The 17628-nt window shown below is 38.7% G+C and overlaps 1 protein-coding gene across 1 annotated transcript in view; it reads right to left on the bottom strand.

Annotated features, from left to right (window-relative positions):
• MACO1 (macoilin 1) overlaps window positions 1-17628 on the bottom strand; it is a 66385-nt gene that overhangs the window by 27736 nt on the left and 21021 nt on the right. Inside the window, exons 4-6 of the mRNA XM_035308179.3 lie at window positions 15039-15162; window positions 12951-13129; window positions 10875-11376 (exon numbers count right to left, since the gene is read on the bottom strand). Coding sequence (XP_035164070.1) covers window positions 10875-11376; window positions 12951-13129; window positions 15039-15162 — 805 coding nt within the window. The remainder of the gene's footprint in view (window positions 1-10874; window positions 11377-12950; window positions 13130-15038; window positions 15163-17628) is intronic.

The following is a 17628-nucleotide window of genomic DNA, read 5'->3' as shown; positions in this document are numbered from 1 at the left end:
CAAAATAGGGGCATCTTGGATTCTCTCTTCACTTTGCTCTGTTTTACAGTTAATTCACACAAAATCATATTGAATCCATGGATTATGAAAAGTTAGTATCTAAAAATACAGTCCTTTATTTTCAACTAATGTATAATTTTAAATTGGGTGTGGACATCTTATAATGTGGAGAAACAAAAAATAAGTACTGTAAAACATCTCCTTTAGTTTTTTTCCCCAAACTGCAAGACCAAACACACCAACAAGTCTTATAAAAGAAGAAGTTGCCAGGCATGGTGATAAATTAAGCCTGTAATCCCAGCACTTTGGGAGGCCGAGACGGGCAGATCACAAGGTCAGGAGTTGGAGACCAACCTGGCCAACACAGAAACCCCATCTCTACTAAAAACACAAAGATTAGCCAGGCATGGTGTGCATGCCTGTAGTCCCAGCTGCTTGGGAGGCTGAGGCAGAAGAATCACTTGAACCCGGGAGGTGGAGGTTGTAGTGAGCCGAGATCATGCCATTGCACTCCAGCCTGGGCAACAGAGTGAGACTCCGTCTCAAAAAAAGAAAGAATAAAAAGAAAAAAAAAAGTCAGAGGTTACACAGCAGTCTTAAATGCTGGTAGCTGGAAGACAAGGTTAAATTCATAAGTATGAAAGTCTGTGAATTGCTAGTCAAGCCACATTTGAGCAATGTGCCATCAGCAAAGTCAAAGGGGAAAGCTGATGGTTTTTAACATTTGCTATTTCCATCTGTTCTTTTAAGGACAAAGGGGCAGAATTATGTTTTAAAATCATAAAACATAAATACAAGGTTTAAGTGGGTTAGAAAGTACAATGAAGGGCAATGACACTTTGCTCACTCACCAACTTCAACTAGAAAGGAATGAGTCACAAAAACTCCTATCACAGACAACTAAAACATAATACTAATCATACTCACTGACGACTAGAACATTATATAGCTTATTTATAGATTACTTTGTTATCAGTCTATACACTCTAAAACTATTTTTCTAGGACTCGATTTGTTAATTTAAATTAGTACTTGGATACGAGTGTAAATTAAATACCTCTCAGCCGGACATGGTGGCTCACGCCTGCAATCCTAGCACTTTGGGAACCCGAGGCAGGTAGATCACCTGAGGTCAGGAGTTTGAGACCAGCCTGACCAACATGGTGACACCCCGTCTCTACTAAAAAAATACAAAAATTAGTCGAGCGTGGTGGTGCCACCTGTAATCCTAATTACTCAGGAGGCTGAGGCAGGAGAATTGCTTGAACCCAGGAGGCAGAGGTTACAGTGAGCCAAAATCCCACCACTGTACTCCAGCCTGAGTGACAGAGACTCTGTCTCAAAAACAAAACAAAACACTTCTCAGTGTAAGCAAATGAATTAAAATCTCTCAAAGTGCTCTCTATGCCTCCTCCTTCTCTGAGGCAATTCTACCTATTGCTTGGAAATTCCTGAAAAAAATTCTGAGAAATGTTTTCCCCATTTCCTTCTAGAGCCTCAAGTATCTAGATAAACAGGACTAATTGTGGGAGCAAACCAAGTTATAAGTAATATCATTTTGATGTGCCTAAAATAACCAAATGAATTTGGAGCGGAATAAAACAGTGAGTATTCAATATATGACACTTTACCCATATTGCCATATTCTCCTTAAAAAAAAAAAGACACTTTGGCCGGGCGCGGTGGCTCAAGCCTGTAATCCCAGCACTTTGGGAGGCCGAGGTGGGTGGATCACGAGGTCAACAGATCGAGACCATCCTGGTCAACCTGGTGAAACCCTGTCTCTACTAAAAATACAAAAAATCAGCTGGGCATGGTGGTGCATGCCGGTAATCCCAGCTACTCAGAAGGCTGAGGCAGGAGAATTGCCTGAACCCAGGAGGCGGAGGTTGCGGTGAGCCAAGATCACGCCATTGCACTCCAGCCTGGGTAACAGGAGCAAAACTCTGTCTCAAAAAAAAGACACTTTTCTCTTCCATGGCTTCAAACTTTCTAGGAACTTACCATCATGACAATTTACAGATTTTAGCCACGAGATCCTAAAATCTCACTCTAGTGCCTATCCTTGGGCCAATCTTAGTTGTATTTGCATTCAAAACAAAAACCCAAAAAAATTTAAAGCAGAAAAAGAAAGCAAGTTGATAAAATTTTTTAAAATACTATGGTATAACAGAAAGGGTTCCAGAAGTCAAGAAACTTCAGTTCTCGTCTTGGCACCATCACTAGCTTTGTCACCTGCACCAGCCACGTAATCTTCTAGGGTTCATTTACTTCGCTGATTAAAACAAAAACAAAAAAACAGGAAGCTGGTCTAGATAGCTCTTAGATCTCGTCGAGTTGGAAAAAAAAGCATCATTCTAAATTTACTCAGTTTTATTAAACGGTACTCTACAAAGGGTACTCTGGATACACTTCCTTTAGGACTCTTTATACCAGATATAATTCAACTACTTTAAAGGATGGATATCATATTAAAAAATAAACACTATAATAAAAAAGATGAATCTTCTGTCTTAAAAAATGCAGTGGAATGGAAATAAAGGGAGAAGAAATGTTTCCTTCAACATTTCTGCAGATTATGGATCACTTAGTATTTTGTTAACTCTAAGTGTTAAGCCCTCTCCCTTAACTAGGAAATTGAAAGAATTAACAACTGCCAACAAGAAACCACATGGTCTTCGGGTGTTTTGAGAGGGAACCTGTGGTAAGTGCAAACAAAATTGTTGACTCCTCTGTTTGCAGGCCTTGAAACTTTGGGACAGTAGTTCTGGTGTAGCACCCTGCTCTGCCTGGTCTTAAAGAGTGATTTTTTTTTTTTTTTGAGACAGAGTTTGACTTTTATTGCCCAGACTGGAGTGCTGTAGTGAGATCTCGGCTCACTGCAACCTTTGCCAATTGGGTTCAAGAGATTCTTCTGCCTCAGCTTCCCAAGTAGCTGGAATTACAGGCATGCACCTCCATGCCGAGCTAATTTTGTGTTTTTAGTAGAGACAGGGTTTCACCATGTTGGTCAGGCTAGTCTCAAACTCTTGAACTCAAGTAATCCATCCACCTCAGCCTCCCAAAGTGCTAGGATTACAGATGTGAGCCAGTGTGCCTGGCCAAGAGTGATTTCTGAATGATCACACAGACCTGCCATGGAATATTCCACCGTATGTAAAAATGAGGGTTAGACTTAATGAGAAAATGATTTTTATATAATTTAAGTTAAAAAAGCAGGACATCAAAACTACACAAACAACTCTAAAGTCATGATCTATAAAAGAAAAAACTGATAAACTGGACCTCATTAAAATTAAAAATTTCTGCTCTGTAAAGGACACGGTCAAGAGAATAAAAAGCCTCACACTGAGAGAAAGTATAACATTTGCAAAAAGCATCTGATAAAGGACTATTATCGAAAATATATGAAAAACTCTTAAAATTCAACAATAAGAAAACAAACACCCTGATTTTAAAATGGGCCGAACTGGCTGAGCACAGTGGCTCATGCCTGTAATCCCAGAACTTTGGGAGGCTGAGGCGGTCGGGAGTTTGAGAGCAGCCTGACAAACATGGAGAAATCCCATCTCTACTAAAAATACAAAATTAGCTGGGCGTAGTGGCAGGAACCTGTAAACCCAGCTACTTGGGAGGCTGAGGCAGGAGAATGGCTTGAACCCAGGAGGTGGAGGGTGTGGTGAGCCAAGATTGCGCCATTGCACTCTAGCCTGGGCAACAAGAGCGAAACTCCGTCTCTAAATAAATAAATAGGCTGAACTAATATCAAAAAGACAAAAAATAATGGATGTTGGCAAGGATATGGAGAGAAGGAAACCCTTAAACACTGCTGGTGAGTATGTAAATTAATACAACCTCTATGGAAAACAGTATGGAGATTTCTCAAAGAACTGAAAGTAAAACTGCCATTCGATCCAACAATCCCATTAATGGTTGCTACCCAAAGGAAAAAAACTCTATATATCAAAAATATACCTGCATTTGTATGTTTATTGTCACACCAGTCACAATAGCAAAGATATGGAATCAACCGAAGTGTCCACTGATGGATGACTGGATAAAGAAAATGTGGTATACATACACAATGGAGTACTGTTCAGCCATTAAAAGATGAAATTATGTCTTTTGCAGCAACATGGGTGGAACTGGAGGTCATTATTTCAAGTGAAACAAGCCAGACACAAAAAGTCCGCTATTACATGTTTGTACTCATAAGTGGTTACTAAAAATGTGTACACATGGACACGGAGAGTCGAATGATAGACAAGGGAGACTTGCAAAGGTGAGGGAGTGGAAAAAGGGTAGATGATAATAAGTTGGTTAAGAGGTAAAATGTATGCTATTTGGGTGCTAGATACCCTGAAAGCCCTGATGTGACCAATACCAATCTATGCATGTAATGAAATTGCACTTGTGCCCCAAGAATTTATACAAATTTTAAAAGTGGGCCCAAAGTCCTCAAAGAGGACTTTGACATCTCACCAAAAAAGATACACAGATGGTAAACAAGCATATAAAAAGATGTAACATCATATCATATGTCACCAGGGAAATGCAAACTAAAACAACAATGTGATACCACTATCCACCTATTCCAGTGGCCAAAATCCAGAACACTGACAACACCAAGTGCTGGCCAGGACATACAGGAACTCCCATTCATTGCTGGTGGGAATGCAAAATGTCACCCCAGTATAGCCACTGTCAAACACATTGTGGCAATTTCTTACAACTAAACATACTCTTTCTCTATGATCCAGCAATTGTGCTCCTTGGAATTTATCCAAAGAAGCTGAAAACTTATGTCCACCCCAAAACCTGCACATGGATGTTGACAGCTTTATTTATAATTGCCAAAACTTGGAAGCAACCAAGATGTTCTTCAGCAGGTGAATGGATAAGCTTATGATATACCCAGCCAATGGAATATTATTCAGTACTAAAAAGACATGAGCTATCAAGCCATGAAAAGACACAGAGTGGGTTGGGCTTGGGGGCTCATGCCTGTAATCCCAGCATTTTGGGAGGCTGAGGCTCACCGGAGCTTAGCAGTTCAAGACCTGCCTGGGCAACACAGTGAATCCCTGTCTCTCTCTCCAAAAAAAAAAAAAAAAAAAGGCCAGGCGCAGTGGCTTACACCTGTAATTCCAACACTTTGGGAGGCCAAGGTGGGTGGGTGAATTACCTGAGGTCAGGAGTTTAAGACCAGCTTGGTTAACATGGTAAAACCCTGTCTCAACCAAAAATATAAAAAATCAGCCAGGCATGGTGGTGGGTGCCTGTAATTCCAGCTACTTGGGAGGCTGAGAGAGGAGAACTGCTTGAACCAAGGAGGCGAAGGTTGCAGTGAGCTGAGATTGTGCCATTTCACTCCAGACTGGGCCACAAGAGCAAGACTCCATCTTAGGGAAAAAAAAAATTATAGGCCAGGCATGGTGACTCACACCTGTAATCCCAGCACTTTGGGAGCCAAGTCAGGCGGATCACCTGAGGTCAGGAGTTCGAGACTAGCCTGGCCAACATGGAGAAACCCTGTCTCTACCAAAAATACAAAAATTTTTGTGGCGGTGTGTGTGGCGGTGTGCACCTGCAGTCCTATCTACTTGGGAGGCTGAGGAAGGAGAATCGCTTGAACCTGGGAGGTGGAGGTTGCAGTGAGCCAAGATCACACCTTTGCACTCCAGCCTAGGTGACAGAACAAGACTCCGTCTAAAATGGAGGAATCTTAAAATGCATATTACTAAGTGAAAGAAGTCAATCAGAAAAGGCTATGATCCCAACCATACAATATTCTGGATATCGTATGGTTGGAAACATAGTGAAAAGATCAGCACTTCCCAGTGATCAGGGGAGGGGAGGGATGGACAGAAGGAGCACAAAGGAGGGCAGTGAAACTACTCTGTATGTTATAATGGTAGATAATGCCATTATAAATTTATTCAAATCCATAAGACTGTGTAACACTGAGAATAATGAATTCTAATGTAAACTATGGACTAGGTGATAATGATGTGTCAATGAAGGTTCGTCTGTCTAACAAATGTGCCACTCTGGTGGGGAATGTTGATGATAGAAAGGCTAGGCATGAGTGAGGACAGGGACAGCAGGTATATGAGAAATCTCTGTATCTTCCACTCAATTTTTCTGTGAGCCTAAAACTTCTAAAAATTAAAATCTATTTTAAAAAACACTATAAAACGCTATGATGACATACATAAAATTAGCCTATGGGAGGACAACAAAATTTTAACAGCGATTTGTGTCATGAGTATGGGACTATTTTCCCTTTTTCCTTTACCTAAAATTTTAATGATTTTTTCATACTTAAAATATTTTTAATTGACCACTGAGGAACAATTTTAAACCAACCTTATTCTAATTTATATTATTCCTTTCTAACTCAGTATTTAGTTAAAACAACTGATCTTCCTCATTGCTTTTTCTGTTTTTGACTATAATTTTTCTCATGTTGGAATCAAAACCATTTTTGGCTTCCAACATTAAGTCTGTTTTTAAATATCTTAGGTAAAGAATTCAGAAATCAAGCTGGCAGAAAATAGGGTCATTTTGTAAGGTATATATTTCTAAAATCAACAGAGGACTCCAGACTGGCTTTGGTAAGTTCCCAAGCTTTTCTAGGAAAGGACCTATAGGCAACACCTATTTAATCTCAGGTTCTTCATCTTCCTCACATTTCCTTACCTTAGCAATCTACCCAGCACCTTCTGCTCCACATTCTCCTGTATTTCCTTGTAGAGCAGAGCTTCTTCCATTCACCGAGTTCCTTGTCCCCATATATATCATTAATTGATTCAACATTCACTAAGCACTCTACTTTTATAGAGAGATATTAAAAATGAAGAGAACCAGCTTCTGCCCCCTGAAGCTCACAATCTAGTAAGGGGGAAAGATCTTCAAAACAAGTGACTACTATACAATGGACGTCAGCACACTTTTTCTGTAAAGGGCCAGAGAGTACATACTTTCGGCTCTGCAGGCCATAGTCTCTGAGGCAGTTATTCAGCTCTGCCACTGTAGCACGAAAGCAGCCATTGATATGATGTAAATGAGTGAGAGTGGCTGTGTTCCAATAAAATTTATTTTTACAAAAACGGACAGTGGGCCAGATTTGGCTTGTGTGCTGTTGTTTGCTAACCTATGGTAAACAGCAAACTAAAGAATATCCCTGGAGGTGAGAGAGCTTGAGAAAAGACCTGCCAGATTGCCTACCCTTTTACAGGAAATGGCCATCAACCCTTAATTGGACAGCCAAACCCAGCTATAAGAATTCTCCTTGAAACTGGTAGAGCAGTAATGAATTTTCCCCCCAAAAGTCACTGAATTGGTTCCTCAAAAATAGCAGTTCTCACCCACAGTATTCAGACAGACATAGCTGTAAGAACGTGTTGCAATTAATCTATTATTACAGCAGAGTTACTGGTTAGTTAATAGAGTACTGGTTTTCAAATTTTGTCTTCAACACTTAGAAAAGGGTATATCAACTTGGGGACATACAGACAGAAAGACTGGAATGACAGACACAAGGGACTTGAAAAGGAGGAAGGAAGGGAGACAGTCATGGGCTGAAAAACTTTCTGCTGGGTACTATGTTCACTGCCCAGGTGATGGGATCAATAAAAGCCCAAAGCTCAGCATCATGTAATATACCCTTGTAACAAACCTGCACATGTAGGCAAATGTATCTCCTAAATCTACAATTTTTTAAAAAAGGAGAGATCAATCTTATGGCTTAAAGCATCCCTGTGGAAGTTTCAGTCAGCCTGGAACTGTGCACACCCCCAACTGTACCTGCAGAAGCAAACAGTGCATGTACACACTGTCAGCCCTGTATGTTTGCATCAGAAGGGGTCTTAGAAACCAATGAGTCCAACCTGCTCCATTTGAAAATAACAAACCCACTCTCTAGCTAACAACTCAAACATGTTAGGTTTGAATCAGTCACAGTCTTATTGATATGCATCAAAACACACATGAAGTCAAACAAGAGGAAACAGAGGGAGATAGTCAAGGAAGGGTGGGAGGAAATAAGATAATACCTCCTCCAACCAAGCTGGATAATCAGCTCAGATAGATACCTTTACTTTTAAACTCTTTCATTGTTGTTCATCATAGAAAAATGTGAAAATGTATGAAAGCAAACAGAAAAAATAAATGCCCAATACTATCAACAGGTAACAACTATTGTTAACAATTTGGTTCTTTTTCCTTTAAATTGTTTTTCTGGCCAGGCACAATGCCTCATGCCTGTAATCCCAGCACTCTGAGAGGCCGAGGTGGGCAGAAGACTTGAGGTCAGGAGTTTGAGACCAGCCTGGCCGAATCGATGAAACCCCATCTCTACTAAGAAATTCAGAAAATTAGCTGGGAATTGTGGCAGGCACCTGTAATCCCAGCTACTTGGGAGGCTGAGGCAGGAGAATCTCTTGAACCTGGGAGGTGGAGCCTGCAGTAAGCCAAGACTGTGCCACTGCACTCCAGCCTGGGTAACAGAGACTCCATCTCAAAAAAAAAAAAAAAAGTCATTTTTCTATCTATATTAGAAAAAAATCATTTTTCAATAAATTGCTTTCTCCTTTCTTCATGAAATGCTTTGACATGAGTACTTCCCCATATTCTTTAACATGGCTCAAAAGTATGATTTTATAATATCTATATTTAAAGTTTATCAAACGGATGGACCCTAACTTATTTTAAATTTCTCCCATTGTTGGATATTTAGATCATCCCTTTATTTTTTATAACATTAAAAGTTGAAAATAATACTGTGGAAGCTTATAAATCTACTTAAATATAATGTTGTCTATCAGTATTTGATAGCAAGTAGTTCTCCAAAACATAATACCTGGGGTACTGTAGGTCAAGGCAGAGTACGCGTTTAGTGACCACAGGAAGAAGCATACTCCTTGGGTGTAGGCATGGGGGCACCGGACCCATGTCATCATCCCCAGCTTACTGGATAATTAGCCATCTGGGTCCTTGAACTTCTCTACTAAAAGCAGATCAGATGGTAGAGTCAATCAGTATCACAACTGGGGCAGTGGTGGCACAAGACTGAGTCCTGACTGCTTCCTCTAAAATAACCAACAAATAAAAAGGATTTTGGCTTGACTGCTATTACTAAACTTGTGTCAGCCTGGGCAACATGGCAAGAGCTCCTCTCCACAAAAAATTTACAAAATTAGCTGGGCATAGTGGCATGCACCTGTAGTTCCACCTACACAGGAAGCTGAGGTCGGAGGAAAATTTGAGGCTGGGAAGGTGACGTCTACAGTGAGCTGTCATCGCACCACTACACTCCAGCCTGGGCAACAGAGTGAGATCCTATTTCGAAAAAAAAAAATTGTGTAGGAGAAAGGATGGTAAACAGCTGTGGCAGATGTTTTGTGTATAACATTTAGTGAATTTGTGGGATATTCCTTCTGAAACAGAAGGTCAACTAATTGGTCTTTCTTCCATGGGCATCTGGAGGAAGGTTCTCTTCCATGTGTTTTTTCTGCTGGGCACAATAAGCAGAATGTCCTAACAAACGGATATGAATGCCAGCCAGCCATCAGCAATAGCACGCTTCCAAAAGTAGCCTAGGGGCTGTGAAACCTCTAGAACCTGTATTAGTGGAACCCAAATACACTCCCTTAGTTTAACTGACAATCAGAAAATTAAAATACATTAATAATCTAGTTCATACCATTTATAATGTTGGAAAGCCTCCCTCCTAGAATAAACTGACTGCCTTTAAACAAACCAGAGGAAGAGGAATATAATTAACTGGCGGGGAAAAGTTTCAATTGCCCTCTTGAGTTACACACACACACACACACACACACAAAGCTCTAGTTCAGATCTATTTCCAAATTAAAGATCTGAGGTTAAAGGAACATATTTGTGTTTGCCTAATATAAGCCATATAAAATACAGTAAAATTAAGTCTGAGCCAGTCTTAATTAATGTAGTAAAACAATGTTATTCTTTTATGGCCGGGAGTGGTGGCCATAAAACATCTGTAATCCCAGCAATTGGGAGGATGCGGTGGACGGATCACTTGAGGTCAGGAATTCGAGACCAGCCTGGCCAATCCGGTGAAGCCCAGTCTCTATTAAAAATACAAAAAATTTAGCCAGGTGTGGTGGTGAGCACCTGTAATCCCAGTTAGTCGGGAGGCTGAGACAGGAGAATCACTTAAAGCCAGGAGCCGAGATCATGCCAGCCTGGGTGACAGAGTGAGACTCCATCTCAAAAAAAGTTACTATTTTAATTAAAATGAGAAAAGGAACATTCCTAATTAAACTCCGTGTCTAACACTGAGTCTATGGATTTTTTTGAAAGAGATTACTTTTCAAATCTAACTTTCCCAGAGTTACCTAGGGATAATTCATATTCTAAGTGCAGAAAAATGAACAGAAAAACAAAACAAGCACAAAGTAGTAAGGACAACTTTCTCACCCCTCTCCTGCAATGTGTATCTGTTTGACAAATAGAGATTTGCATGAATAAGCAAAAACTCTTTTTTTGTGTGTTTATGCCAAAAGAACTTTGGATATGCAAACAGAAAAGGACAAGGACCAAAGAAGTGTCTTTCAACACTGCTAGAAGAATCAAGCTACAGGTCAATTTGTAACATGTAGAAAGTAATCACTGTCACCCCTTATTCAGAACACTGGAAAGAGCCGAAGTCAATGCTTCAACAAAGTAACACACAGTGGCCAAAAAACCCAGGTAAAACAAACACCAAACAGTCGCTAGTCATAGTATGTGATCAAAAACAATCCCTACAGGCCCATATGGGAGTATTTGTTTTTCAACAGTATGTCAAGTTCACTGGAAAGTGTTGGTAAGGATATAGCATGCACACTTACCTTACCAGTGCATCTGGTTTGCTTAGCTGGTTATTAGGAATACAGTTTTCCATTAAGTCCTTGTGTGTACTTGGGCTCTTGCTAGTGCATTTCTGCTTCTTCTCGTTTTTACTAGATGAGGAAGGAATGCTCCCATTTGTGGCGCTATGACTTCGAGGTGAGGAGTTCACAACTCCACTGGCATTTTTGTAATTTTTTGAAGAAGCAGTGCATGAGTCCTCTTTCAAGAGATTTTCTGTACTTCCCACAAGATCATTATTTAATCTTTTACTATTGATATGGTTTTCCATATACTCAATTTCTTGTATTTTAGAGTCTACAGGTTGTAGAATATTGTTGTTATTTATTCCAAGGTTGTGTTTTTTGGCATCCTTGTCCTTTTCTTTCCCTTTTTCCCGGTATTCTATCTCTGGCAAAGTTGCGGAAAGTTTTTTGTTGGCAGGGATACCTCCGTTGTGGTGTATAAGGATCGAAGAATCCATATCAGGTAATCCTTTGGCTGCTACAATACCAAAAACAAACCAACAAACAAAAAGCCCACACTAGAATATTTAGTTTTTAACAACACAGATTAATTCAACAAACTTATCTACACTTAAAAAATTTGCTACATTAGTTTGCACACTCATTTAGAAGCAATAACCCCAGCACATTAAGCTAATCAAGAAGTAAATCCTCATAGTTTACTAGAAGATGTAGGGAAAAAAGAAAATCCAAATACATTTGAGCAACTCCACATTCGGAAAATCAACATCATTTACGAAAATCAAGCCATTAAAGATTCAGTCTTGAAAATAAGATCAGGGTTTTATGATTATGTCACACTGTGTGTATCAGTCAAATCAAACTCGTCTATCACTGAGGTGAGAGGACAAAGGCAGATTCTAACAAGTTATATTTTTTTAAATGCCTAGAATAGGCAAACTGCTAATAACTTTACTGAAAAGAAAGAGGTTAAATGAAACAAAAGGAAAGGAATAATTTTAGGATACTGGACATCTATCCTTTTTCTTGACTCTAGTGCTAAGGTAATAAGGAAGCCTATATCATTTACCAGACAACTCATAAATAATTTTGTGTATCAGGTCTACATATTCCAACTTATTAAAGTCTACTTGAAGAGATATTTTTGTACCACATCAGACAAAAAGATAATTTTGACACATATTAAATAAAACATGACCTCAAACTTTCAACTCTCAAACCAATGGAAATTGGTTACTGCCAATTATCTATTTCTACTGGCCAAATGCCCATGAGAGAGATTCCATTAGAAATGGTTCAATTTAAAATCCATATTACATTATATGAAGCATTTAAAATAGGACCTATCCATCTTTGCGCTATTCAGAAGACATCTGGCTTCTAAAGTTCAATTCTACACGTTTACATCTCTATTGTGCTTATACTTTGGTTTTTGGCTTGCTTGCTTCAATTACCAATTCACATAGATCCATATTATTTTGCTGCTAAGAATGTATATTTTAAGATATGTATAACAGGCTGGGCATAGTGGCTCATGCCTATAATCCCTGCATTTTAGGAAGCCTAGGTGGGAAGATTGCTTGACATCAGGAGTTTGAGACAAGCCTCAACAACACAGTGAGACCTCAACTCCACAAAAAAATAATTTAAAAAAACTAGCCAGGCATGGTGGCATGTGCTTATGGTAGCAGCTGCTCAGGAGGTGGAGGAGGGAGGATTACTCTGTTCCCAGGAGTTTGAAGCTGCAGTGAGCCATAACTGTATCACTGCACTCCAGTTTGGATAACAGAGTGAGATCCTCCCTGTCGCAAAAAAACTAAAAAATAAATAAATAAATAAATAAATAAAGTATCAGAAATATTAAAAAGTATATAAAATAAAATAAACATATTTAAACACATAGTCTTCAGACAGTATGTAAACAACTTCATTCACAATCTGTACTTCATTGACCAAACAATGACCCTGAAGAAGAACACCATTAAATAGAAAAAAACAAAATCCTAGCAACTTTTCTAGAAAAGAAAATTCTAACAAGAGACAAAATAATGACTAGTCTATTGAGCCAACAGCTTCAGGGTAAAGACCTACCTTCCTCAGCCTCTTTTTCTTGCTTTTGCAGCATCTGTTGCTCTGGAGGGAGGGCTTGTTGAAGAAGTTGCATGTAAAACTCATTCTCTTTTTGTACTTCTTTTTGCTTCCTTAACCGCATTTTGTAGCTTACGTAACTTTTGAAGCCAAAGCCCAAAGTTACCACAGGGTACCCAATACTAGAAAGAAGACAATCCAGCCAGTAATTGCAGGTTTAAAATGAACCACATATGCATCGAGCACATGAGGATACTTATGAATGACTTAAAATTTAAAAATCAATTCTAATTGATGATGGTAGTTGAGAATAGCATTCACTAGACACACACATACATGTAATGTCTACTGTGGAAATCAGAAGCAATTGGCACACGGAACAAAACCCCCAGGAACAACAGGACTGCTAGACCATAAGAGGACACATCCCATGAGACTTCGGCATTCTTCAAATTAATTCAGAGTCACCACAGTGACTGTCAGATATAGTGGCTAATGTCTTTTAAGAAATATTGAGCTGCTTTATGCATTAGAACTTAGGCATCTATTTGTATGCTTTTAAAAACTAAAAGAGTAGACACTTTATGGGTAGCCAAAAGTAAACATCAGTGTTAAAAAAAAATCACAAGGACATCATTTGATTTCTAATACTAGAAGGCAGAGTCAAATTCAGGTGACTACTTTAACATAATCCCTTTGCTGCCTGAGGGGTACTGCCACCAGTTATTCCTTGAAAATTGGTTCATAAACACTTTGTCATATATAAATTCCATCATACATAAATTCAAGAATAATTTAAATAAGTATTTGATATGATCAGTGCCAACATTTGGTTTGTATCATCAAATCAGACCATCTGTACTTAGAATTCTAATCTCTGTGATAGAAAGTTGAATATTTCCACTGAACTCATCAGCCTGCCTAACATCATTTCAAAGTCTCTGCAAACATTGTCAAGCCCATGTAAGCTTCATTAACATGAAAATATATCAGTTTATGATGTCTAAATGTGGTCTGACTACAAACTTACAGTGATGTGTTTTATTGACCACGTTCATTCAATTTACTTGTTTGTAAAAAGACTAAAAATACTGGAAACAGTATTTTTTTATTCTGCCACAAATATTATTAAAAATTGGTGTGTTTAGGTGAAACACACATTCGGTGGTAAGGTCCACAATAGATATAAGTAAGAATCAAGCTCATTTTTCAAAAATGTTTCATGGTTATGAGTAACCATGAAAAATTGAGTAACATCATGTTAATATTTATTAACATGTTATAAAGAGAAACAACATTCCTTCAAAAACTATTAATAATATTCTCTTACTTTTATAAATAGGCAAAGGAAATTCTAAATTATTTTAAGCTTCATGAAACAGCCATATATTTCATCAAGACCTTCTGGAATCATTATCTGATTATAAAAAATAGCTAACATGCATCAAACACCTATGTGCTTGGCATTAAATTGAATACATGTATCACTTCAGTTCCTTTTTCCCAAGACCCAGGGAGACAGTAAGGAAACCATGGCTTAGAGGCAGTGACACACCCAAGGCAACACAGCTGTCAGGGGACAGAGCTGGGATTTACTCATCTGCCTGACTCATGCACTCTCCAACCATGCTGTACTGCTTTCCGAGTCCATGGAACACTTCTAAGAATAAATTTATAGTGAACTTAACATTCTACAGTGAAAGAATTATAGATAAATAATATATATAATACCAGCTGGGAGTGGTGGCTCATGCCTATAATCCCAGCACATTGGGAGGCCGAGGCAGGTGGATCAATTGATGTCAGGAGTTCGAGACTAGCCTGGTCAATATGATGAAACCCCATCTCTAACAAAAATACAAAAATTAGCCGGGTGTGGTAGCACAAGCCTGTAATCACAGCCACTCAGGAGGCTGAGGCAGGAAAATTGCTTGAAGCTGGGAGGCAGAGGTTGCATAACCAAGACCGTGCCACTGCATTCCAGCCTAGGCAACAGAGCAAGACATCAACTCGAAAAAAAATACACACACACACACACACACACAGGCATATACATATATATCTACACACACACACATATGTAATACTTACCAGTGAGCAGCAAATGGACGACAAAGGTCTACATGAAAGTTTTTGAGATCTTTAAATCTAATGGCTGCTTCAATATAAACAAAGAGGATCCAGAGAGACACTGTAGGCAAACACACTCCCCTTTCTGTGGGAAAGCAGCAGAGAGACAAGTATGAATGATACATTAACTAACAGATGGGTTGTTTGGGAGACTAATTCACTAACGAAACATTACTTTCATTAAGACCTTCACCTAAACTAAGTTAAAAAGCAAATTGATCCAAACCGAAAGCTTTTATATAACAATGATTCCATAGAATCACTAACAAAAATAAAAGATAAACATCCTTCCAGAAAATATTTACAATATATGTAAAACAAAGGATTCATAGCCCTGACATACAAAAAGCTCCTACAGATCAATAAAAAGGCAACTGAAGAAAATTTACAAGTCACAAAAGAAGAAATCTATATGGCTAAAAAACATAGAAAAAGATATTCAACTTAACTACTGATTAGAAAAATACAAATTAAACCAATCAGATTCCCTTTCTTAACTATTAGATAGGCAAAATTTTTAAAGACAGATAATAGCATAGGGAGGGTATGGGGAAAGGTTCATTTTTATACTTGGCAATAATACAAATTGGGGCAACTATATTAGATGGCAATTTGGCAGTATATTTAAATTTAAATACGTATACCTTTCTTTTACTCAGTAATTCCACTTCTAAGAATCTACCCTACAGAAACATAAAAGAGCCTTGAGATAAGTATATAAAAATATTCACTGTAGGCCGGGCATGGTGGCTCACGCCTGTAATCCCAGCACTTTGGGAGGCCAAGGCATGTGGATCACGAGGTCAAGAGATCGAGACCATCCTGGTCAACATGGTGAAACCCCGTCTCTACTAAAAATACAAACAAAAATTAGCTGGGCATGGTGGCGCGTGCCTGTAATCCCAGCTACTCAGGAGGCTGAGGCAGGAGAATTGCCTGAACCCAGGAGGTGGAGGTTGCGGTGAGCCGAGATCGCGCCATTGCACTCCAGCCTGGGTAACAAGAGCGAAACTCCGTCTCAAAAAAAAAAAAGTCACTGTAATATCTGCAATAGCAAAAATTTAGAACTTAAATGTCCATCAACAGGAAAACGTTTATGATAAATCTATGTAATCAAATATGCTGAAGCTTTCCTAAAGAATGAGGAAGATCTGCACTGTCATTGAATTACATATAAAAAAAATAAAATCCTTAAGTAAGAACAAGTTGTAGGACAGAGAAACGTTTCTGACAACTTTTTGACAACTTTGTTGAGTACTATTCAACAAAATTTTTTCTAAACCACAAATTCATATTCCTTTTGTAATTAAGAACAATTTTCAAGGGAGGAAAAAGCAACATGCAACAAAAGAAGATGCAAACAAAAGCAAATGTCCATTGGCTTTCAGAATCAAAATCTGCAGGCTAGGTCCATCTATATTAGGACATGACTAACAATAGGATATTTATGGATGCGGACTACATGGCATGAGGGGGGAAAATCAGTGACCTGAATGCTTTTTGCTAAGGATCTTTGGGGTGAAATTAAAGAAAAACCATAGTACCTTGAAACTAGGAAGATCATTTTGTCTCACTTCCTCATTCTGTTGAAGAAGAGTAAACCCCAGAGTTTAAATAAACTGGGCCCAAGTTGACAGAGACAGTACTGAATCTGCTTCTAAGGAAAACCTCCCTTAGTCCTAGTACCTGAGTGAAGTTGACACTGGATCCTCTATGAAGGCAGCTAATGGCTTCAACCATTCTTATGAATTTAATATACCAAAAATAGTAGGTATTTTCTTTTTTTTTTTTGAGACAGGGTCTCACCCAGGCTGGAGTGCAATGGCGCGATCTTGGCTCACTGCAACCTCCACCTCCCGAGTTCAAGCAATTTTCCTGACTCAGCCTCCTGAGCAGCTGGGATTACAGGCAAACGTGACCATGCCTGGCTAATTTTTGTGTTTTTAGTAGAGATGGAGTTTCGCCATTTTGGTCAGGTTGGTTTTGAACTCCTGGACTCAAGTGATCCACCCACCTTGGCCTTCCAAAGTGCTGGGACTGCAGATGTGAGCCACTGTGCCCAGCCAAAAAATAAGTATTTTCACAATGTAGGAGGAAAAACAGCAACCCACAGGACAATGCATTTTCAAACACCACCCCTATTCTCTATATTAATTTATACAGTTATTACAAACATAAGCACATAATAATTAGACAAAATATCTGTATATCTACACCTATGAAATAAAACCACATTGAAAGAATTTTTGAACAAGTATAATAATCAGATTGTATATACAGTTTGGTATCCTGTTTCTTTTCCCTCTCTTAATCACCAGGAAAAAAAGCTTATGCTATAATATTCTTCTTTGTAACCATATGTAATTTTATCAACCATTCCTACTACTGTCAGGAAAGAATTTTAAATTTTAACAACTGGAAGAAAAAGGACCCCAAGTTATAGAAACTGCACTCATATTTGTTGGCCCAATAAGAGCAGTTTTTTGTTTTGTTTGTTTAAGCACTATCCCAAATTAAAACATATTTCATACCTTAGCTATTCTAACATGCA

Source organism: Callithrix jacchus, chromosome 7, assembly GCF_049354715.1.
Source record: "Callithrix jacchus isolate 240 chromosome 7, calJac240_pri, whole genome shotgun sequence".
NCBI lineage: Eukaryota > Metazoa > Chordata > Mammalia > Primates > Cebidae > Callithrix > Callithrix jacchus.
Note: the sequence above shows the minus strand (reverse complement) of the source record. Positions and strands in the feature narration are given on the sequence as shown.